Source organism: Carassius carassius, chromosome 15, assembly GCF_963082965.1.
Source record: "Carassius carassius chromosome 15, fCarCar2.1, whole genome shotgun sequence".
In the NCBI taxonomy this organism is placed as follows: domain Eukaryota; kingdom Metazoa; phylum Chordata; class Actinopteri; order Cypriniformes; family Cyprinidae; genus Carassius; species Carassius carassius.
Window position 1 is genome coordinate 21,920,005 of NC_081769.1, and position 25,159 is coordinate 21,945,163.

The 25,159-nt window shown below is 39.0% G+C and overlaps 1 protein-coding gene across 2 annotated transcripts; it reads right to left on the minus strand.

Moving 5' to 3' along the window:
- Positions 1-6,813: 6,813 nt before the first annotated feature.
- Positions 6,814-24,511, minus strand: LOC132158546 (brevican core protein-like). 2 transcript variants are annotated; one of them, XM_059567996.1, is made up of 14 exons: positions 24,313-24,511; positions 18,240-18,322; positions 17,650-18,030; positions 16,946-17,120; positions 16,627-16,754; positions 16,195-16,488; positions 14,220-15,452; positions 12,503-13,510; positions 11,036-11,143; positions 10,661-10,819; positions 9,466-9,548; positions 8,378-8,522; positions 8,117-8,299; positions 6,814-8,026 (listed from the first exon to the last, which is right to left on the minus strand). In XM_059567996.1, exons 1-14 carry the CDS (start codon positions 24,315-24,317, stop codon positions 7,899-7,901), a joined length of 4,113 nt encoding a protein of 1,370 aa, XP_059423979.1. In that variant the 5' UTR covers positions 24,318-24,511; the 3' UTR covers positions 6,814-7,898. The 2 variants fall into 2 exon arrangements, with proteins under 2 accessions (XP_059423979.1, XP_059423980.1); XM_059567997.1 differs by lacking the exon at positions 24,313-24,511 and adding an exon at positions 18,411-18,525.
- Between the last annotated feature and the right edge of the window lie 648 nt (positions 24,512-25,159).

Below are 25,159 nucleotides of genomic sequence, written 5' to 3' on the forward strand. Positions count from 1 at the left end.
TATGCCATCGTCAACTCGGGCAGATACTGTTTCCAATTCCTTTTCTTTTCCGAGGGTAACGTCCTTAGCATATCATCCATGGTTCTATTAAACCTTTCGCACTGGGAGTTACCCTGCAGATGATACGGAATTGTGCGACTCTTTCCGATTCCATAGACTTTACACAGTTCTAGGGAACTAACAAGGGCTTTTGCAGTGGTGTGAGTGGGCTGATTTCTAGTTGGCACTGCTACCATGAAACGAGTGAACATGTCAGTTAGGACGAGGACATTTTCATATCCTCCCACAGATTCCTCCAAGACTGTATAATCAATAGCAAGGACGTCCAGCGGGGCAGATACATTAGTACATGTCATTGGGGCTCGTATTTTAGGAAAAACGTCTTTAGCAAGGGCACATCTCTTGCATTCCTGAATCCAGTTTTGAATATCCTTACTCATTGTCAGCCAGTAATAGCTCCGCCTCATGCGCTCCAGTGTGCTTCTTTCTCCAAAATGTCCACAATGATCATGTTGACTCTCGTACACTTTGTAATGCAAGGCTTCTGGAACCACTAATTGACAAATTTCTTCTCCGTCCCGGGGATCAAAGATAGAACGGAACATCACTCCTTTTTTAAGCTTGAGTCGTGTGAATTGTCTAGAAAGCTTTTTTAACTCAACATCCATATTGCGTTGCTCAACTGGACTCAGGGACTTGTTGGTTAGTACAGCACGGTATATAGGAGCTATATGAGGGTCGATCTTTTGTTGCTCTTCTATATCACTCCAGCTATATCCAGGGACTTTCCTCGTCACTGATACATGAACCGATGCTTGTACGATCTGATGCTTGTTGGCAACTGGCCATAAACATGCACGCACTTCATCTGAATTCATCCTAATGAAGTCTTCAGCAGAGTCCTCTTGCTCAGGCTCCTCACCGGATGGAATCCTTGATAACACATCGGCATTTGTGTTTTGCCTTCCTGGTTTGTAGTAGACTTCAAAATCAAGCTCCGACAACTGAGCTATCCACCGTTGTTCAACAGCTCCTAAATTAGCGGTTGCCAAGTAGTGCAAAGGGTTGTGATCAGTTATCACAGAGAACTTGGAGTAGATCAGGTATTCTTTGAACTTTTCAGTTACAGCCCATTTCAAGGCGGGTAGCTCTAGCTTGAAAGCACTGTAGTTTCTATCGTTCTTTTCTGATCCACGAAGACCCGACTTGTATACGCGATCACACGCTCAACCCCTCCTTGTTGTTGACTTAACACTGCCCCAAGACCATGCAGGCTTCCATCAGTTGTGAGCGTGAAAGACTGACTGAAATCTGGGTACGCGAGAACTGGTGGAGACATTAAACACTGCTTGAGTTTGTCAAATGCAGTTTGACATTCTCTTGTCCAGTTAAGAGGTTGAACGATTTTCTTTTTCCCTCGTTTACCAACCAGGGAATGAAGGGGCCGGGCTAACTGAGCAAACCCAGGAACAAACCTCCTGTAGTAACTCATGAATCCAAGGACCTGTTTTAACTCCTTGACATTCGTGGGTGCAGGCCAGGATTCCAACACCTGAGTTTTCTCTCCATCCACCTTTATTCCCTGGGAGGAAATTAGGTGACCCAAGAATTTCACTTTGGGTTTCAAAAGGAAACACTTGCTGGGTTTCAGTTTCAAACCATGCTGTCTCAACCGGTTGAATACTATTTCCAGTCTTTGACAATGGGTTTTGAAGTCTTTTGAAAAAACAATAATGTCATCCAGGTAGATGAGCAGTATGTCAAACGTTAGATCACTGAGCACCACCCCCATCAGACGCTGGAATGTTGCAGGTGCATTGCAAAGTCCAAATGGCATCCTGGTCCATTCAAACAGTCCAAAGGGAGTGGTGACCACTGTCTTTATTCTATCCTCCTCACTCATCGCTACTTGGAAATACCTGGAGGTAAGATCAAGGGTGGAGAACAGCTGTGCATTTCCCAAGGCATCCAGTGATTCCTCCACACGAGGGAGAGGATAAGCATCTTTGCAGGTCACTTTATTCAACCTTCTGTAATCACAGCAAAAGCGTACGCTGCCATCCTTCTTGATCACGATCACAGCTGGAGATGCCCATGGACTACAGCTTTCTCTGAGAATACCTTGAGATACTAAATCTTGAACATGTTTTTTCACTTCCTGAAAAACCTGAGATGGGATTCTGCAATGTCTTTGCTTAATGGGAGGAGCATCTCCTGTTGGGACACTATGTGTGACAGCAGTTGTATAACCGAAGTCACAATCGTTCTTCGAAAAAACACATCACTGTGCTTAGCCAGTAAGTTTTGGAGTTTGCAACGTTGTGTTTCTGTGAGGTTCTCTAGATTAATTTGCACTGGAACTGGCAGCTGTTCTGTGGTGCTTATCTCTGCCTTCACCTGATGTTGCTGCACAGCCTTAACATGCAAAGCATCCTCTTTTTCCTCAAACTCAACAAGCACCCTTGGCACAACTTCCTGGGGCTTGGACAGCGCTGCGATCCTACATCGTGGTGGGAGCTTTACAGGCTTTTCACTAGAATTTAACACTCTGACTGGAACTTTACCATCGGCTGTCTTAGCGAGCACATTAGCAATCAGAATACTCTTAGGCAAGCTGACATTTGACGAGGCCTCAACCAACACTTGACAGCTCACTTTTGGTGGTATCCTGCAGCGGCCTTCCAAAACACTTACACTGAATAGTGGAATAGTTATTGATTGCTTCCCAGCAACCTTCACAAAGCCAATCTTGTCACCACAGCTCAGTGCCTCAGTCTGCATCTTAATGTTAGCCAAAACTCTTTGCCTCCTTGAAACCATGGCTATACCTGTCCATCTTCTTCATGTCTTTAGTGGTCATGAATAGATCCTTAACTTCACTCAACACATTCATCCCAATAATGCCAGGCAATCCTTTCAACTCTGTCCCATTAGAATCGCTCTCTTTGATCACAAACACGCACTCTTCATGCAAACACTCAGTTCATTTCAATTCCCCAAACACTCTATGTCTGCTTCTAGACATCCAATGATGGGAATGTCTAGGCCATTTGCTGCTGTAAGTCAGACCCAGTTGGCAGACGACAGAACAACTTCTCCAAAGTGATTCTTAAATGTGACTCTGTGATAGTAGTCACTTCTGACCCTGTGTCCAAGAGACAGATAGTTCTGATCCCCGCAATTTTCACTTCAATGGTTATACAATCACCAAAAGCACTTTCACAAAGTGACTTGGAAACGTTCTCTGTATCACAGTCTGCAGTATGACTTCTTATAACGGATGGACCTGGGCTCTCTAGCACTGAAGTGTCTTGGTCAGCTGTCTTTTCTATCTCTGCTGTGAGAGGTTGCACTCTACTATAGTTTTCTCTGCTCTGAAGACAACGTCGGCTTGTGTGCCCTGGCTTACCACACGTATAGCAGATGTACGTTCCTTCACTATCTTTTAAAGGTGCACTTTTTGCCTTGTTTTCCTTCACTACAGGTTTCACTTTTTCAGAGGGGCTGAAGAGCTCTCCGTTGCAGTGGTAGCATGAACGACACCACGTGGACGAGTACTGGTTCTCGGATTGCTTGGAACTTACACCTCCTCTTCTTCAGACCAAGTAATAGCTTCCTGCATAAGCTGGATGAATGTCAGGTCTTTCTCAGTTTTAACTCTCCTCTTCATTTCACGCCATAGCGAATCGTCTTTGAGGCCTAACACAAGCTGTTCCATCAAAACTCCATCAGCATCAGGAACTCTAGACGGCTCTCGACTCTGGATGATAGCCAGCTTTTCCTGCAAGTCATAAGCATAAGAACGGATGGTTTCTCCAGGCATTTGTTTGTGGTCATAAAACTCTTTCAGTCTGCTGCCAATGGGAAGTTTGTCCCCATAAGTCTGATCCAAAGCATCGAAAATCTCATCCACTGACTTCTCCTTTCCGTTGAGCGTGATCTTGACTGTCATCTTAGCCTCATCTTTTAAATACTGCTTAACAAACTCAATTCTGTCTTCTTCAGGAATTGTCATCACCTTGAAGGCGGACTTCATTGAACTTATCCATTCTTCTATACTCAACTCACCAGGCTTGGAACGACATCCGGTGAACTCTGGAAGCTTACGATCCCTAGGCATGTAAACAGTAGATGGTGCTCTCTGAGCGGCAGTCTGCTGTTCAATAACAGTTTTAGCGAGAGAAAGCGCCTCTCTCTGTTCTGCTCTGGCTTGCTCTAACATGCATGTCTGCTCACCGAAACGCCTTTGCATCTCTTCAAACTGTTTCTTTAATTCTTCCAGTTCAGCCATAGTGTCGGCCTTTAGGATCATGAACTTACAGTCGTGGCCAAAAGTTTTGAGAATTACATAAATATTAGTTTTCAAAAAGTTTGCTGCTAAACTGCTTTTAGATATTTGTTTCAGTTGTTTCTGTGATGTACTGAAATATAATTAAAAGCACTTCATACGTTTCAAAGGCTTTTATTGACAATTACATGACATTTATGCAAAGAGTCAGTATTTGCAGTGTTGGCCCTTCTTTTTCAGGACCTCTGCAATTCGATTAGGCATGCTCTCAATCAACTTCTGGGCCAAATCCTGACTGATAGCAACCCATTCTTTTATAATCACTTCTTGGAGTTTGTCAGAATTAGTGGGTTTTTGTTTATCCACCCGCCTCTTGAGGATTGACCACAAGTTCTCAATGGGATTAAGATCTGGGGAGTTTCCAGGCCATGGACCCAAAATTTCAACATTCTGGTCCCCGAGCCACTTAGTTATCACTTTTGCCTTATGGCACGGTGCTCCATCGTGCTGGAAAATGCATTGTTCTTCACCAAACTGTTGTTGGATTGTTGGAAGAAGTTGCTGTTGGAGGGTGTTTTGGTACCATTCTTTATTCATGGCTGTGTTTTTGGGCAGAATTGTGAGTGAGCCCACTCCCTTGGATGAGAAGCAACCCCACACATGAATGGTGTCAGGATGCTTTACTGTTGGCATGACGCAGGACTGATGGTAGCGCTCACCTTTTCTTCTCCGGACAAGCCTTTTTCCAGATGCCCCAAACAATCGGAAAGGGGCTTCATCTGAGAATATGACTTTGCCCCAGTCCTCAGCAGTCCATTCACTATACTTTCTGCAGGAGATCAATCTGTCCCTGATGTTTTTTTTTTGGAGAGAAGTGGCTTCTTTGCTGCCCTTCTTGACACCAGGCCATCTTCCAAAAGTCTTCGCCTCACTGTGCGTGCAGATGCGCTCACACCTGCCTACTGCCATTCCTGAGCAAGCTCTGCACTGGTGGCACTCCGATCCCGCAGCTGAATCCTCTTTAGGAGACGATCCTGGCGTTTGCTGGACTTTCTTGGACACCCTGAAGCCTTCTTTACAAGAATTGAACCTCTTTACTTGAAGTTCTTGATGATCCTATAAATTGTTGATTTAGGTGCAATCTTAGTAGCCACAATATCCTTGCCTGTGAAGCCATTTTTATGCAACGCAATGATGGCTGCACGCGTTTCTTTGCAGGTCACAATGGTTAACAATGGAAGAACAATGATTTCAAGCATCACCCTCCTTTTAACATGTCAAGTCTGCCATTCTAACCCAATCAGCCTGACATAATGATCTCCAGCCTTGTGCTCGTCAACATTCTCACCTGAGTTAACAAGACGATTACTGAAATGATCAGGAGCAGGTCCTTTAATGACAGCAATGCAATGCAGTGGAAAGGTTTTTTTGGGATTAAGTTAATTTTCATGGCAAAGAAGGACTATGCAATTCATCTGATCACTCTTCATAACATTCTGGAGTATTTGCAAATTGCTATTATAAAAACTTAAGCAGCAACTTTTCCAATTTCCAATATTTATGTAATTCTCAAAACCTTTGGCTACGACTGTACACTAGCTTGACATGCTAACTCTATTCGGTTGTTAAGTGATGACGTAAGAAGCGCTGTTTCCGGGTCCAAGCCTTAACTCGCTTCACTGGAGAATCTGACCTCAGCAGCCGTTTATGAGCACTGTTTATTCATATTAATAATTTAAACTAAACGCTTTCAAACTTACGGTATACACTACAGTCTCTGTGCTCACAGCGTCCCAAACACAAATAATTTTTATATATTTTTTTTACATTTATATTTTCATTGTCTGCCTATCTGGGACATCGGTATGGAGTTAAAGGTTAAGATTATAACTTTTTCGCTAGTATTCTATCACATTGAGTGAGTTTATATTAGCACCTTTTGTTGTTTTCTCGTGGTAACTGATAGAGCGTTTGGATTGTATATCAGCAAAATCAATATGTAGCCTAAACCAAGTCTAACAATTATTCAGTCACTGTATTTGTAACAGCATGCCTATTTAGTTTCCCCATGAGCTTTATTTTTTAAAAAGAGAGGTGAACTTAATGTTGTTTTTTCTATAAATTTAAAGAGATCAGATTATCTTTAATGTTACATTGTTTAGCACCATATACTGCATTACTGGATTTATTTTAACACCCTCAATGAACAAAATAGTAAGATTGTAAAATGAGTGAATAAAATTACTAATGAAAATATGAAATCTGTATTTAAATACCTTTTTTTCTGTGACAATCTTAAACCTAAAGTGCACTTGCCGTATAATTACATACACATGCACTGTGTTCCAAAACTACAGAAAACAGTAATCAACTTACAAAACAAATTCCCATAAAATATTGTTTTCAAAGTGCCTCACAAATCACAGGCACACTACTAGATACCTGTTAGAATATTAACCACAGATTTGTTAAACTAATTCTTAATAACACATGGATACACACATATTCAAGAAAATTCACAAACATTTCTTATTGTGATAACTATTTTATTGTGATTGCTCTGATTGCTTGGAATGTAATTCATGTTTCTAGAGTGATAAAATATGCCCTGGTTTCAGGCCATCAAAAACTAAAATATGGTTTTGTTAGTGATGCATCACTGAATCAAATGAAACATGATAGTAGTCTTCTGAAAATGGCCATCCTCCAGAGTACAATACATACCTGAAAAACTGAGCACCGAGTCGCAGAATTTGTGGAGTTCATAAGAAATTTTCCCTGCTTCATAAAGCTTTGCTGACCCAACATCAACACAAAGGATGGGTTGATATGCCTCAACTGACTTGATTAAGTTTACAAAGGTTACAGAGTTTTTTTTTAATTTTTCTTTCAGAGTACTTTAAAGCCAACAACAAGCATACGAATATTCCTGTTTTTTGTTTTGTTTTTTTTATTAAGGAATTTCTGTTAGCTTATGCCAAAATTGTGTCATTGTTAGCCTAAAAGCTCTCAAGTTGAGTCTTGGTTGGCAATTCTAAATGAGGAAAAACACAGCACACTGAATGTTTAAGAATTAATACTGCTGATGAGGACATAATTAGTCACTACAGAACAACAATGTAAAACAAAATGATTCAGACAAGCTGATGTTAGTACATTTGTTCATAGGTTTATCTCATAATTTATAAAAAAAAAAAGAAAGAAAAAAAAGAAAGAAAGAACAGGTGTCTGGTCCAAGCGGTTACAAGCTTTGTTTGGAAGTTGCATTTTATCAAGTGTGCTTTTATGGTATCTTAGAATTACAAAATGTAATTCAGTGTCAAGGTCTACAATGAGAAAAGGGTAAAATAAAAGAGCTGAGTGAAGAAAACAAACATTAATGACCTTTTAGTCTAATTTAAGTATCCTGTTACAAATGTTTGGTGTATTTAAACTGTTATCCAATTGGACGTCCCATTTAAAAAAAGTTAAGTGGGACCATTTTTTTTTTAAATATAACATTTCTGTTATATAAAGAACTTTGTAGAGCTGATCGATGGACATTTTTAAGGAGGATAAACTAAGGCATGACATGATAAACAGGAGAGTGAAAGAATGTCGTGTGCTTGTTTTAAAAGTTCCATTTTATATCCACATATTCAGGTGTTGTTGTTTTTGTTGTTGTCTCCTCTATGATTATTTCCTTGTTCTGACCTGTGGGCCATGTTACCGGTTCTCCATTTGAATATGCTGATCCCACTGTGTGTAAAACACATGAAATGAACACTATAAGCCATTTGTAATCAAAAGCTTAATAATATAATACAATCAACAAAAAATATTTTTCACCTGGTGAGCAAGTGATCCTAGGCTCCTCCCACTGTCCATTGCTCTGACATGTGATAATAGGGTTTTGTCTCTGGATGAAGCCTGGCTCACAGTAGTAGCGCACCTGTGAATTGGCCCTATACTTTAGTTGACGACGTCCAAACATTTTAGTGTGCAGTACAAGAGGGGGCTGGCCACAGAAGGCTGCCAAAGAAAAACAAACCATGATGAACTTTTGCTCTTCCTTGGCCCCGGCGCCACCACAGAAGGTGATGTACTCACCAATGCCCTTCTTGCATGTGTAGGACAGCTGGTAGTTACAAGGGATATCACTCCAACGCCCATCATCATACCACACCATGACAACACAATCTTCTCCTGACAGGAAGTAGCTGTCTGGTTGTCCACGATACCAGTTCTCGTACAACTGATGCAGAGAGACAGGTCAAGTTTGGAATAATCAAGTTTTTTTTTTTTTAAGCCAAGAACCCCTTGCAGTTCTAGTTTGGAAAACCCTTGAAGAAACACTTGATGTTTTATAGTGGTGGAAATTATGATTCTTTCTAGAGATTCGTTCATTTTCAGTTCGTTCACCAAAATGATTCGTTCAGAATCGTTCACTGATTCGTTCAGTGATCATTTTTTCGTATTACACAAAATATGCCAGCAGGTGGCAAAAAAGGTGTATTATGTGTTTTGTCTTAAGTCAACGAATGTATTCACTTGTTACAAAAACTGACCTGGCTTTATAAAAATGTGTGCATAATCGCATTCAATATATAAAGTCTAATTAAGTTGTTCAGATGAACAAAGCACGAGGTTTTCTTGCCTAATTATCATTTTAATTGTTTGATCAGATAGGTTGTATATTATATATTCACATTCATAAATCGGGGATTAAACGTTGAGTTCTGTATGCTAAATATCAAAACAAGCGTATGTGCACAGTACCTGTAACTGCTCTTTGCATTTTGCGAGATTGACATGCTAAATGGCAGACTAACCCTGTTTACTCTCATTCATTTCGTTCACGAACGAGATAAGCTATACCAGTTCATTTCATTCACGAACGACGTATCCGTTCATTCAACTCATTCACGAACGACATGTGTGCCAGTTCAGTCATTTCATTCACGAACGATAAGATGAAATGGTTGTTACCCGGTTCACCGAGCTGCGCATGCGCTGCTAATAGCGCCACGCTGCTGTAGAGGGAGGAACTTCAGTGAACGAGAAATATGAGTCAGTGGATTGCGTGAACGAGAACGATTCGTTCACCTAAAAGATTCGTTCAAAAAGAACGATTCGTTCACGAACGACACATCACTAATGTTTTATGTTTTTACAGAAAGCCAGATCAGTAGACTCACCAGAGGGTTCCCATCTGACCAGTGGAAATCTCCCTCAATGGTCTTGTCATTGAGACCCGTCCACTGATACTCCCTGTATTTAACTAAGGAAGGAAAACACAAAAATGACAAAGAACCAGCATACACCGTCAATAAGACACAACATAGACTCCAGTTGCAGTATAACACACAGATGCATCATATATGACAAACATACACAGGACCTTTAACACAACCCTCATTCAGTTGCATTAATAAGGTGACACGTTCAAAGCCCTTCAACGGTTTGATGATTGTTTAGAAATGCAGAACAAAATACAGGGCCTCTCAATGTTATGTCAACAAATCTGGTCCTTTATGAATTCATTTATGTACTGTAAGCTAAAACGCTTCAGTAGTGTGGCACACCGCTTAGTTGCCACTTAGTTTAAGCAATATCACTTTTTTGAGCAAGAGTACTGCTTTTCTGATAAACAACTTGAAAAACATTTAGTTAGTATTTAGTATTATTGGCATTTAAGTTTGTCAATTTTGCTCTTTACAAATGAAAAGGTTTACTTCTCTGAGTAAACATTGTAATGGGAGTTTTTATCCTGAATAAATCAGTGTTTTTTTCATCCACCTTATTTCTCCCATGGCAGACACGGCCATGTCTGGCTTCCAGTGTCATTCACTTCCTGCTATTTTAAACGGTATAAAATAACTTGTCTTGCTGCTTGATATGGCAAACTAACATGTCTTACCTTATTATTTTAATGTATTATCTTAATTATGAACACACTGGTTTGTAGTGCAAAAAGGTTTACCGTTTACTGCACTTTGTTATTCTTCTTGTTGTTTCCCTACAGTGGCTAATTCGTTACAGCAGCTTACTTCCATGTTGAAAAATAAGGTGGATTAATTGGTTGAGTACATAATTCAATGACTCATAAAGAATATAGACTTCACTTGGTTTGTTCCTGAGTGAATCAAAATAATTGTTTAAAATTTTTTAATTCGCTCATCAAGATACTCACTTTTGCGCCACCTACTGAGTTCCTGAAAAATAAAAGCCACTTGCAAAGACTGACAGCCTGTCTTATGACACCTTGTTAAACACATTCCATCAAGATCAAATCAGGTTCCGTCAAGTTAAAATTTTTTACATACGATAAGAAGTCAAAATGATTAGATCAACAGAAAAATGCTAACTCTTCAAGCAGTTGTTCAGACGTACCATTGATAAACTCCTGTTCCTCAGGTGACATAACAGAGACCAGGTGACCTCCGCACATGCGACAGTGCTGCTCTGCCACCTCCCATTTCTGCCGTTTCGTAAAATGTTTGTAACAAAACCCTTGGAACTTTTCCCAGCCTGGTTCACAGTGCTCTAGATCTTTGTGGGGAGAGATTGGACAAATTATAGTTGAGTATAGTATTGTTGAGAAATTCTATAAATAATGTGTATATTATTAAAATATGAATATCACACACACACACACACCTCTCTCTCTCTCTATTTATATTAACTTTTTATAGTTATTTATTTATTTAAAAATAGTATAAAAGTTATTACAGCGTAATAGTATAATGAGTTATGCAGGTAACTCACCTGTCTCGCAAAAGTCTCCTGCATAAGTTGGCAGACAGAGACACCTGTGACCTGCTCCACTGTCCACACAGGTGCCTCCATTTTTACAAGGGTTCTCCAGACATGCATCTAAAAGGCCATTCACATGTTTATATAGCTTACTATAAAAGTATTGCACATAAATATAAGGTTTACAGTAAAGTATGGTTATACTCAACAAACACAAAGTGGTGCAACTATGCAGTAATAGCTACACTAAGAGTATGGCATATAATTTGTGGACCACAACTCAATCAAAAATAGGGTAAATCTTGATCCCTGTTTGGTTCTGTTAACCTCTAACTACATAAAACATGTTGTACCAGCACGGGATATGTTGCCCTTTCTTTCCAGTTGTTATCAGTTTCTAGTCATCATGGCCCCACTAAACCAAACTCTTTCTTTATGCACGACTGAAACTATATACTTTGGATAAATTCTTTCTGTCTCTATCTTTCTGCACTGCACTCTTTGATAGACATGCTAATCAGTGGGTGCAGTAAGTGAGTAATCAAGTTACCAGGTATTTTACAGAGTTGTTATCTGGCAGTGTTTGGACGGAAACAGCGCCCCCTTCTGAGAGCATATGGTTTGCGCAAAACATTTAAACAACCAATAGATGGTACTATCACTCCTAGATGTTTAAGGCAGTGTTGTTATTAACCAAAGCTAAAATGATTAATCTTTTTTAATTTTAACTGGCATGTGAAATGAAGCTGAAATAAATACAAATAGTAGATGAAATAATTAGTTACAAGTTAAAATGTTGTCTTGTCAGTTATCTGAAATAAAATAAGATGAAATATTAAAATGACTAAAACTTAAACTGAAATAAAAATGACCTAAAGCTAAATAGAAATATAAACAAAACATGTTAAATAACTAAACATTAAACAAATTATAATGAAAACTGTAAAAATGTCATTTAAAGTATATAAATAATACAAAAATAAGTGGTTTAAGGAGCTTGAACATGTACTAGCTATAGTTTATTCATTCATTCATCATTAATAGAGGGCAGGTCATAGACTAATGGTTAGAGAGTCGGACTCTTAATCCAAAGGTTGTGAGTTCGAGTCTCGGGCTGCTAGGTGGGGGGAGTGAATGTACAGCGCTCTCTCCGTCCTCAAAACCATGACTGAGTTGCAAGGCACTGAACTCCCAGCTGCTCCCTGGGCACCACTGCTCCGGGTGTGTGTTCACTGCTGTGTGTGTGAGTTTTAAACGGATGGGTTTAATGCATTTTAGGCAAGTTGTTTTCTTTCTAAATGCTCACTTTAAAAAAAAAAAACTTTCTTAATTTTTGTCCTTTTAAAATGATCAAAAAACTACTACATCACAGACGGACAGGCAGTTTTTAAAATATAAATTGCAGTCTGGAAATTAAGACTATATATATATATATATATATATATATATATATATATATATATACTACAATATGTTTACCCGAAATGTAGCCTGTCCTGACCAGCACTCTCTGTGTGGGTCTGGCAGGTAGAGTGGAAGACTCAGGTGTGGTTTTGACATCATTCTCTTCTTCTGTATTGTCTGAATTTGCTTTAGTCATGAGTTCATAATCATTATCGTCATCATCATCATCGTCTTCATTGGCTGACGTAGTGGATGGTTTTTGGGTTTGTGTTGTCTTCTCATTGATGGGTGCGTTGGTGGAGTCAGATTCATCTAAGGCCTTGATGTCATCTGTGGTAAGTGCTGCGTCCCCACTGAATTCAACATCTGCTCTGAACTCTCCTGGGTTTGTGGAAGATGCCACAGTTTGCCAGATGGGACTTTGGGTCCCATGAGGAAGAAATGTAACCTCCAGACTTTTCATGGATCCCACAGTGCTGGCCTGATTATCATCTTCAACATCATCATCATCACTATTTGTTTCATTAAGGTCTTGCATATCTGTCAGATTAGAGGGAGTGATGATGGCCACATCTGAGTATGGATAATTAATAACTGAAGACCTGTTTCCTGAAGGTTCTCTTTCTCCGGAAGACTCATCCTCATCACTGCCATCAATGCTAAAATTTACAGTAGACTTATAAAGCTCAGTGGATGTGGTGATTCGTTGATTAGGTTCCTCTCCAAGCCAATCCTGCTCCACTTTCTCAAATTCTTCTTCTACTATCCCAAGGCCAGATGGAGTTGTGCTTTCAGAGGGGACACCTTCCATTTCATGTGGAGAATTGAATTCTACCTGTACAGGCCCATGTGTGGTTGATGTTCCCAACAGGTGAGGCATTGGGGTGGTCAAAAGTGTGACTGGCAGGATGTCATCATGATCGCCAGAACTTTCAGAAGATGTGGGTTCCTTCGGTGACGTGCTCACGGTCGAATAATCACTGGCATTATCAACTGCACCAAGAGATACAAGAAGAGTCTCAGTTGAGATCTCGTCAGCATCGTGATGGTCTGCAGAAGTGTCTTCATGTCTGGGTGTAAAAGCTGCAAGTGAATAAATCAAACAACGATTTAATTATCATTTAGAAGTCAAAACATGAGCAGAATATGGAATTTTCTTAACAGTTGGTGATTTACAGTTTATCTATGGCAATTTACTCATAATTTGGTAACACTTTAGTATAGGGACCAGTTAACTAGTTCATCTCATTATTAACTAGTTGCTTATTAGCATGCCTACTGTTAACATATTGGCAGTTTGTTAATGCTTATTAAGCACATATTCTGTATGACCATATCTGCATCCCTAATCCTACCCCATATCTTAATTTAACAGCTACTTTACTAACTATTACAAAGCAGCAAATTGGGAGTTTATTGAGGCAAAAGTCATAGTTAATGGTTTGTTAATGATGAGAATTGGGCATTAAAATAAAGTGTGGCCCTGTTTTATTTACTGTATTATTTACAATTTTTCTCTATCTATCCATTCAACCATCGTTTAAATCATTCTCTCGTTCTGTAAAGCCTATAAACCTTCAAGGTTCAAGGCTGTTACCTAAAACTTAATACCTTAATACTCTCTTTGAATTACAATTAATTTAAATACCACTTTTTAAATTAAACCATTTAAAAGCCATTCTCAATTCAGTTCTAAATGGCATGCATTTTGGTACATTTTTGGTTATTAAAAAGCTCACTAAATGATTATTTGCTGATACACTGTATAAACATATTGTTTCTTTTTACTTACTTGGGCTAATACTGTTCAGATGTGTTAATGAGAAGCTCTCTGTCATAGTCTCAGGTGCTGAAGCTCCATATGTCTCTGATTTATGCGAGGTGACCAGATGTTCTGCCTTTTCTGTGAATAACAAGGTCAAATCCTCACCTGAAGCCTCCAACCAACCTTCAGTGCTGGATGCGCTTGTTGATGTGGACTGAGTTGTGTGTGTAAAAAGACCCCAGTCTTCATCTGGCTCTGGAGTTTCTGTAATATTTCCTGCATTTTCTTCTACTGTAGCACCTTCAGGTAGGTATGTTGAGGGACTTGACTTAACTGAAGAACGCCGAGTTGTGGTGACTTTGCTTAAGTCATATTCCAGTGTAGTATCTTCAGTGGTCATGGATATCTCACTAGTCACATGATATTTATCCTCATCCTCTAGGTTGGTTTCAGGCATGGGTTGGAAGTGTTTGGACCCATTTATCTCCTTCGGTTGAGAGGACGGTCCCTCTGTAGTCTCAGGCTGAGCCTCTGTAGGTAGGATAAAATCAATGGGCTCTCCCAACTGTAGGTTGGTATCTGGCATTGGTTGGTAGTGTCTATGATTGCTGCTTTTAACACCATCAACTGCTGAAGCTTTTATATCTGGTTCTCCTTTTTGTGTGAAATCGATGTGTTTTGGATCGATGTAAATCTCTGGAACAGACTCAATTTTTTGCCAGGTGACCTCAGTGGACTCAAGATATCTCTCTGTGCTGGTTGGGGTGGTGGAGTCTCTATAGGTGCTATCTTCATCTAACTGAGGGCTTGTGGTGTGGTTGTGTTCCTCTGGTTCTGAAGTAGTCTGTGTGCTGTAAATGGAGAAAGACTCAACAGCCCCCTGTCTTATGCTGTTGTTGTGTTCCTCTGGTTCTGAAGTAGTCTGTGTGCTGTAAATGGAGAAAGACTCAACAGCCCCCTGTCTTATGCTGCGGTTGTGTTCCTCTGGTTCTGAAGTAATCTGTGTGCTGTAAATGGAGAAAGACTCAACAGCCCCCTGTCTTATGCTGTTGTTGTGTTCCTCTGGTTCTGAAGTAGTCTGTGTGCTGTAAATGGAGAAGGACTCAACAGCCCCCTGTACTTCATTTTCTGACTGTTGAGTGATCTGATCCACACTATACTCCTCTTGAGGATCTGCTAAAGTCACAATATGTTGCTCGGTGCCCTCTGGCTCTGTCGCCATATGATCTATAGGTGAGACTGTCTGAGAGTTGCTGTTAGCTGCAGAGGAAGAATATTAGAGATAGCATTAACCGAAGGTTAAAGGGATAGTTCACTCCCAAAAAAATTCTGTCATAAACTACTCACCCTCATGACATTCTACACCCGTAAGACCAACATAATTTCCACATTCAAGGCCCAGCAAGGTAGTTAGGACATTGTTAGTAAATAGTTCATGTGACATCAGTGGTTCAATCTTAATTTTATGAAGCTACGATAATACATTTTGTGTGCACATAAAACAAAAATAATGACTTTATTCAACAATTTCTTCTCTTCTGTGTCAGTCTCCGCCACTGCCATTCATGATAGTACCATGACATATGCATGTGGTGCTGCCAACGCAGGATTCGGCGTTCTGATGTAGAACCCGGATGTGCCTCGTGTAAATGCAGAGGAATGCACACACATGATGTCACATGGACTATTTTAACAATATAATTACTACAATTCTGGGCCTTGAACGCGGTAGTTCTGTTGCTGTCTATGGATGGTCAGAAACTTTTTGGATTTCATAAAAATTAGGGCTTTGCAATTAATCGCATTTTTGGGTTAATTATATCCCTTTCAGATTGTATGGGATTGATAGTATAGGTCAGGAGTTTTCAAACTTTTTGATGCCAAGGATCCCAGTGATATCCCTTTCTTTCATGTAAAAAATGAATTTATATAGTGTATGAAAAATTCTATCACATATTTAGAACACAGCCCTAAAGAATGTTTTGTGAGTAACTGTAAATACCTCTGAAGCAGTAAGCGTCATGCTGAGTTTGTGGTTCGGGGAATCCCGTTTGATTGCTAAAGCGATAAACTGTCTTGACACCAGGTTCAGAACCCCCACAGCGTTCACGAGGGGTCACAATGGGGTACCGAACGCTTCCATCAGCAAGCCAGCCAGGACTGCAGTGGTTCAGACCATCATTCCAGGCGGCATACAGTTGGCCAGTGGTGGCTAGCTGAGCTCCCTGCTGCTCACAGTATGTCTTCGCTTCCGACAAGTTGAAGTGCTGTTGGGATGACCCATGAAAAACCTCTCCTAAAAACAGTTACATCAATGAATTAACAACCAATTTTTGTTTACAATCACAAACAAGTCGTAAACTGTAAACAGAGTACATTTTTTAAGCATTGATTGCAAGAGTATAATATTAGCAATAATATGGGAGTGGCTTACCATGAATGTTCTCCACATAGCAGTACACATCATATAGTTCATCATTATCCACCATGCCATAGTTTCGAACGCCTGGTAGTCCATCCATGTCTCCAAAACACCCTTCACGTGGCATCTGGATTGGGTATCTAAGAAGGCATAGGGATAGTATAAAAACATTTTAATGAATCCTTAATATAGATGTACAGTATTTTCGTTATTAGTAAAACACCACTGCTTGACACCATTCACCAATTTAATTACTTGTTTTGTTTTTATATCCTAAGCACTGCAACAAGACCATATTTAGCCCTGTCCTCCGATGTGTCTGTCCACTCACCTAACGGAGCGATCAGAAAGCCAGCCAGCGTCACACTGCTCATAACCACTGCGGTACGCAGCCAGCAGCTGTTCTGGAGAAGCAATGTGAGCTCCAATATATTCACAAGCATCTTTGGCCTCATCAAAAGTGAAGGCATAGCGACTTGAGGTGTTGCGATAATGGAAGACGACACCTAAGAACACACAGCATGTTACTGTTCTCACATATCATCGTTTTTGAACTGTTATGAAGTGTTATTTGCCATTTTCTTTGCCAGTGTCTTATTAAAACACTGCTTTGGAACAAAACGGTCATTTTCAACAATAATAAATATTTCTTGAGCCCCAAATCAGCATATCAGAATGATTTCTAAAGGATCATGTGACACTTAAGACTGGAGTAATTGCTGCTGCAAATGGCAAGAATAAATTACATTAAATATATAAAATACGTTTGACTGGAACTCAAGAAATTATTGAATATTGAAACATAGAATTTCTCAATATTACTAATTTTATTGTAAATTAATAATAAATAAATTGATAAATGCAGCCTTGGTAAAGATTTATTTAAAAAATATTGAAATCCTTCCAAAAAGTTTGAATTCCAAAAGTTTGAACGGTAGTACGTGTGTACGCCAAACAGTGTTGAATAAATATGGCAAGACAATCTGGGATTGCTACTGTGATCGTTGCATTAAAAGTATTTTACATAATAATCACCTTTTACTTTAACTTGGGCCTGGTCATGAGCATCCTCCAAGCCGTTCTGGACTTCACAGCGGTAGAAGCCTGTATCGTTGTGCATCAGTTCATCCAGTCTGAGGGTGAGATCAGCTGAAGAGGCAGCATAATTCAGCAGCGATGCCCTGCCTTTATACAACTCACTCACCTTTACCCTCTCACCACGGGCCACTAAGATCTCTGTCTCTTTGTTTGATGAAAGAAAGCTCCATTTGACTCGTGGCTGGGTCAGTACAGCATGTCGACCAAAAGATGGGGTCCGGGAGAGACTCACCAGGCAGGGCAGAGTCAAGGAGCCCCCCAAAATGGCAGACACTTGGGGGCTATCAGGAATGGTCACTTGTAAGAATGTAGTCTCATCTGGGGAAAAGACAAGAATGATTGGGATATTAATCAACTGACAGTTTAATACTGAACTGAACTGGATTTTTTATATCCAATGTGTGCATTCACTTGGGCAATTAAAATAAAACATACTCTTTAACTGGACTCGAAGAGCTTTCTATGACCTTTACTGTTATTCATAATTAATTATATCTTGTGTGTTGAACAGTAGAGGTGAGACACACCTGCTGCAGGACTGAGGATGGCAGAAGATGACAAGACAAAGAGGCAGATGGCACACAGCAGTACATGCAGGAACATCGCTGATCTGAGACCGAACAGAGAGAGAGTGAGACAATATATAGAAACAAAGTCAAAGAACAGCATTGTAAAAGTCAAGTGGAACTGTGACATACCACAACATAAGCTCTTGTGTTGAAATGAAAGACACAAGCATTTATTTCCAGTATAGCAATTTAGCTCATTTATATCATTTAATTTAACTGCATTCTGTTCCAGTGTAAGTTCATGGATATTCATAGGGGAAAATGACACACTGCCTTGTGTGAGAAAGCGAGGAAATGAGAAAGAGGGAGAGAAAGTTCTTTGTTGCTCTGCTGTTGCCAGATTGTGAGAATTCACACTCACTGAATTTTTTGAGCCTTCGAAAATCAGTTGACAGTTAACAGTTTGTTATTAATAGGCATTAAGGCACTGAATTGGGTGGTTTTTAATCTGTTCAAATTAAGAAAAATGCTTTAAAAAGGGTTTCTCAGCCTTTTCAGGACCAGGATCCCCTGGTATTATTTATTTATTTATTTACAGTTATAGGAACTGTCCCATAAGAATATATTTAGGGAATACATAGGTTTACCAATTAACAAATACAGTATTTAATACTTTTTAAGAAGATTCTATGTATATATTTATGTTTAATCATCTACTCCACAGATCCTTTTGTGGACATCTCGCTGAAAACCCTGGTTTTAAAGGCATGTGACTGAATGGAACAAAACAGATAGGGTTGCCTGCAGTTCTTTAGAAAAAAAACAACAAAACGCTCAAACAGCGCAGTAAACTAATTTTCACTGCAGACCCACAGCACAGTCTTTAGAGGATGTGTTTATTCTTTAAACCATGAGACTTTGCAGACTTATAATTTGCATTGAATAACATTTTTATTTGTTTTACTTAACTGTATGTGTGGTTTTGCATTTTCACCAGCCTTTCAGTATCTGAGGTCACTTGAGAGCTTCCCAGAAAGAGGATTTGGCAACCCTGTGCTACGTCCAGCTGGCATGATTCAGATCTTTGGAGTCTTTGGGAGCTCTTGTATGTGCTCAGAATTCTGACGAGTCACCGAACAGACTAATACCCTTTTCTAAACATGAGTATCTCTTTATCAGTACATCCATCTCCACTAGGGTCATCTTTATGCACCTGTCTCTGTGCAGGCCTTAAACTACACACAGAGCACAATATAGACTGTGTTTAGATAGACGGCCCAGTGAAAGGAAATGTTTTTAGCGGCTAGGTGGTTTCTAAGTGAGACAGGCTGAAATAAATATATAAAAGACCACCTGCTAGATCCACTGAAATACTGTTTGTGAAGACCGAATGAACTGAATAGTCATGCCTCAAAGAGTGAGCCAGAAACGCAAGTAGACATAACAGTGGTCCAGTGATTCTAACCATTTTAAATATCCCTGTGACATTTTAAAACCCGTATAAAAAATCAGAGTACAATTTAGCAACACTACACAAGCAATTTTCAAGCAGGAGTCCAGGCACCATTTAAATGAAGTGGAAGGTAATGAGTTGATTGCATCATTTTTACATGATAACATATCATTGACTTTAAGTTATTTTAACAACAGGATGTTTACTATGATGACTGTGTAAAATTAGGGGTCATTTAAGTATCTAATTGTAACTCTTCTCTGTTTACATGAAATCTTTTACAACCAACCAGACGTGAAATTACAGACTACAATCCCTAAAGAAAGACCCTCATTCCTGATGTGTAATGTTACCTAATAGAGCACAGACTGATGAAGTGGAAATTTACTGATGGAATGTGAGTTTTAATCAACGAAACAAACAAGGAAGTGCATTGGTACAGGAGTTTTTGTCTTCTGATCAATTCATCTGTGTACTGCTGCTCTGGGTTTGGACATCTGGACATGTAAACTGCCATGTACTACCATTCACAACAAAGTGACAGAGAAGACATTTATAATGCTACAAATGATTTCTAATAAATGCTGTTTTTTAAACGTTCTATTAATCAGTGATCCTGAAAATAATTTCACAGTTTCCACAAACATATGAAGCAGCACAACACTGATTTTCAACATTGATAAAATAAGGTAATATAAAATAAAGAATATATATTAAAATAGAAATCAGAATTTTTTTCAGTACAAGACAAAAACAAAAAAACTGTGATTTCTCAGAAAAGCAACAATTCAGTACACTTCCTTGATGTAACCTTTCTCTCCTGTTTTCAATTTTAAAAGGAAGTTCACCAAAGATATGGCCCATTAAGCTCTGATCCAGAGGTCTAACAGAAGTGGTTTACTGTAAGTACAAGACAGGAACTACAAAGCCCAGCAAAAGCAGAATTCAGGGCACAAAAGCCTCAGACGCACCAGAGCAGGACGTTCTGACGCTATGGTGCATTTTTTAGTGATGGAGAGTAATGGGTACATGGAAACGGTTCGCCTAAGCGGAAAAGAGAGAAAGAGAGAGAGGGATGGAAACTGGCATGAACTGGTTGACCTGAAGCTGGATATACAAATGCATGTTAAAGACTACTGCCATGGAGAATAGGGTGTGTTTGCACATTCACTGTACCTCATCTAAAAGTGCACTTGGTCTTCTCCAAAATTAAAGATAGAAGCAAATATTTTGTGACAGTTTTCAGAGCTATAATACTGAGAAGACTAAACAAAGCTGCCTTGCTGTTTAACTGCAAGTATCCGCAAGTATTTGATCTGTCTCTCTGCTTATCTTGTATCCTGTTCTTGAGAACATTACAACAGACGCAGCCACATTTCCATAAGCCAAAAGTAAAGCCAAATTGCTGTTAGGGCAAACATGGAGGACGGGGCCCAGCAACCTCAAGAGTGCTTAGGCAGGCATCTCCACGGACGCCTGCTGTCTGGAATACAGAATGACTTCATTTTGAAGGGAAATGGGGAAGGAGGCGGTCTATTTCACTTATATCACAGCAGTGATTTTACCGACCCTATAAGAAAGAAGCTCACTATTTCTCGCTGAAGACTTGGTTTTAGATTGGTTATTTCAATGGATAGACTCTCAGACAGACAAGGGATGGTAAAAGAAAGCACAAAAACTTTCCCACGCACATCGTTCACTGTGGAATGCTGCTCTGTTTTTGCATTTTCCCCATGTCTTTTCCTTGACTTTTCTCTGTGTTGTCTGTCTGCTTGGTCATGGACTCTTCCCTTGCTCTTTCTTCTCTTTCAGTGCCACACCCACCTTCGAAATCAAGGCCTTTCTAACCTCGCATGACTCTCTGTGACTTGGTCCATCACCAGGGGCAACCAGCACTGTCCTCAGAAACACAGACCGACCGGAACTCACACAGAGAGAGACAGAGAGGATAATTCACCCTTGCTGCAGAGGTCTGAGGTGTTATTAGCCAAGCAGCCTGTGGTAGATCTGGCTGGCCATGCATACAGCCATTCTCTGAGCTCTGTAAGAACCTGCAGAGAGCGGATCTGAATAATGGCCTGAACAGCCTTATCAATGACAACATTGTACACTGTATATAACCATTAACGTATATGCATAAATGCTATACAAATATCTATGTACAAAATCTATAATATATAATATAATATACAAATTGAAGTCACGTGCAAAAAACTTGACACATTAAAGGGATAGTTCACCCATAAAGGAAAATATTATCATCATTTCCTCAGCCTCATGTTGTTCCAACCCTGTATGAGTTTCTTTTTTATGTTGAACATAAAAGATGATATTTTGAAGAATGCTGGTAATCAGGCAGTTGATGGTCCCCATTGACTTCTATAGTATTTCTTTCCCTTCTATGGAAGTGATCTGGGACCAACAACTGTGTGGTTCTTCAAAATTCTTTAGAATATCTTATTTTGTGTTCAGCATAAGAAAGAAACTTAAACAGGTTTGGAACAACATGAGGGTGAGTAAATGATAACAAAAATTTCATCACGTTTTTTTGGTGAACTATTCCTTTAATGAAATAAAATAAATGCAGGATACACTACTGTTCAAATATTTGGGGTTGGTAAATGAAAAAAGAAAATGAAAAAGCATGCTATACAACATAAAAAAAAATACAATATAACATAATATAATATATATATTTGGAAATCTAGATACTTTTTTTCAGGATTATTTAATAAATAGAAGTTTCAAAAGAATAGCATTTATATGAAATTCAATTATTACATTATAAATAATTTTCACTGTTACTATTGATCTTGTTGACTTACTGATTTAATGCAGCCAATTCTTTGGTATTAAGTATTAAATTTATGAGAGACCCTTTGCTCTTTTCACTGGGGTGATTAGGACTGGACATGACTGCTGTACAGTTAAATTAGGTCAGATGTGTCCTGTAGGGGTTCGTACAAGTATTTTGGCAGTGGTGATTGAAAAAAAAGACACTTAATTAATCTGAGAGAAAATGACCAAATAGTTTATTTTATTCCACAACAGCTACTAAATATAAGTGAAGGCATCCCTAAAGAAAAGCGGCAGGAGATAAGATGTGTGGATGCCTCTTATCAGTTAAACTTAATCAGTCAGATGATATGAAGGATCTTTATCTTATAACTGCTTGGAAAACACTCACACATTCGACTTACTTCTGCTCTGCTACACCTATTTGTGCGATGGGTTTAGAAACAAGCTTAGCCACTGTGAAGATGAATGGTTACTGTGACACTATACAGCCAATAATGTGTTGCAATTTTACAGCTGAAAACACACTGCAGACATTAACACTTAATGTCTCAACAGAATTAAGTTGACTCAGATGAGCATTGGAATAACTGCAGATGTAGACCAAAGAGGTATTCATGAATCGTGTCTCTCATGCTACATTTGGCACCTGGATTTTTGCTTAGTTTGTACCACAAAGCAAAATCATCCAGCAGGTGTGTTGTAGACATCTTTTCCCCGCTTGTGCAAAAACCTCTAATATTTGTGTCTACAAAGCCTTTTGTCTCAGGTGCAATATTAAGAAGAAGTAAACTCAGCACACTAATATTATTTTGTTTTCACCAATTCAATTCCAACACAAGTACAAGAATAGATCCTAGAATTGAACTGGTGTTCAGTTCTTACATTATCAAACCTTTTCAACACTCAGTAATCTGTAAAGTATTATTTTCAGAGTTAAATAACTGGCCATTTTTTGCAGTAATTGCATATTTAGATAATGGACATAAAAATAAATGATTACAGGTTGAGTGTTTGCTAAGCCTGCTGCAAATTTAAATGCAGTCTCAGTTTCTGCTCATGCATATAGAACACACATTCATTAAGAAATGTCAAGAACAGGTGTCTTCTCTTTGAAGGCTCAGGCTGTGTAAAGCACTTATGCACCCAAATCTGACAACCTTTCAAATGCATTCTAAACAAATTCTAAATTTAATTCTCAGTACATGGATCCAAGAATAGATAAGCTCTGAGCAATAACAGATCCACATGAAAAGGGCTTTACAGTCTGATGCCTGATGTCATAAGAGAGCCTTTTTAGTTCCATAAATATGCTCCAGTTACTGATCTGAAGAGCCTGTAATGTAACATTAAGAACTTTTTAATATCCAAAGAACCATTTACAGCCAAAAAATAAATAAATAAATAAAATAAATCAATAAAAATAATTAATGCAGCCTGATGCTAAAGGAGAGCCTTTTTAGTTTCACAAAAAAAAACGTTTTAATCTCCAGTTCATTAGAATATACTGGTGACTAAGACAAAGTTTATCCAAGAACAATTATTAAATGTTTTTATAGTAATAATCTGAATGGATAGTGCTCTGCATAAAAGTCTGTGCCAATTCACAAAGGCTGATGCAACATGCATATTCAGCACAGTAATGTCCTCCATAACATCTCCTGCTGTGCTCTGAAACTTAAAAATGTACAAGGCAGAAAAGGTTCTGCATAAGCAGCATTCACTAACCCTAAATTTATGCCCAAAAAGTCTAAATCCAAAAGCCATAAAATAAATGTGCTAAATTGCAACTACTTTTACAGAATCATTATAGGCAATTTAAATGCATTTAAAGCCACATACCTCATTATTATTGGATTCTTCTTGAAAAGCCCTCGTGCAGATGAAGGATTGTATAGAGTCTCATAGAGTGCAGGCTAGAGATGATGGATGCTGTGAGTTCGTCCAGAGGAGGAGAAGAAAGAGAGAGAGGATGACAGAGAGCGAAGGAATAAAAGAGCAGGAAGGATCTGAGATCAACCCACTCTCTTTAACCAACAGGGTTCATTTTCCTATTTGTCTCTGGCACAATGAAAAAAGTGGGAAGGGACGGAGGAAAAGTTAAACTGTTCTAGTTGAGAGAGAGAGAGAGAGAGAGAGAGAGAGAGAGAGAGAGAGAGAGAGAGGGGATACGATATTAATTGACCTGAAATGTTGTTCGTCGTCCTGTTATTGTTCTATAAACAAATCGTAAACCCATAGGTAACGAATACCGTTTCAAAATGACAAGTGACTGAGAATTAATTTGATACGAGCACTCGCGAAAAGCGTGCAGGTTTTATGCTTGCCATGCTTAAAAGAACAAAATAGAGCGATGTGTTTGACTTAGTTCCATGCGTCCTTTGAGTTCATTTCTGGATCAAAATTTGGGAAAATGTTATAGGGAAATGTTAAAACCTTTCGAGGTGAAGACAGCTGCAATGTCAAACAAATATCAAATTGACTCACGAGTAAAACACACACACACAACAAAAATGTACAGACTGTAAAATTATTCAAATGAATCGTATCTCATAAATTAATTCTAAACATAATTACGTGAGACAAGATTGAGTGGAGTTAATTTTGTTTAAAATTTAAATTTCCATGATCAACATTAACACTTAAAAATAAAGGATCTTTTGGCAGCAGTCGTCCCACAAAGAACCTT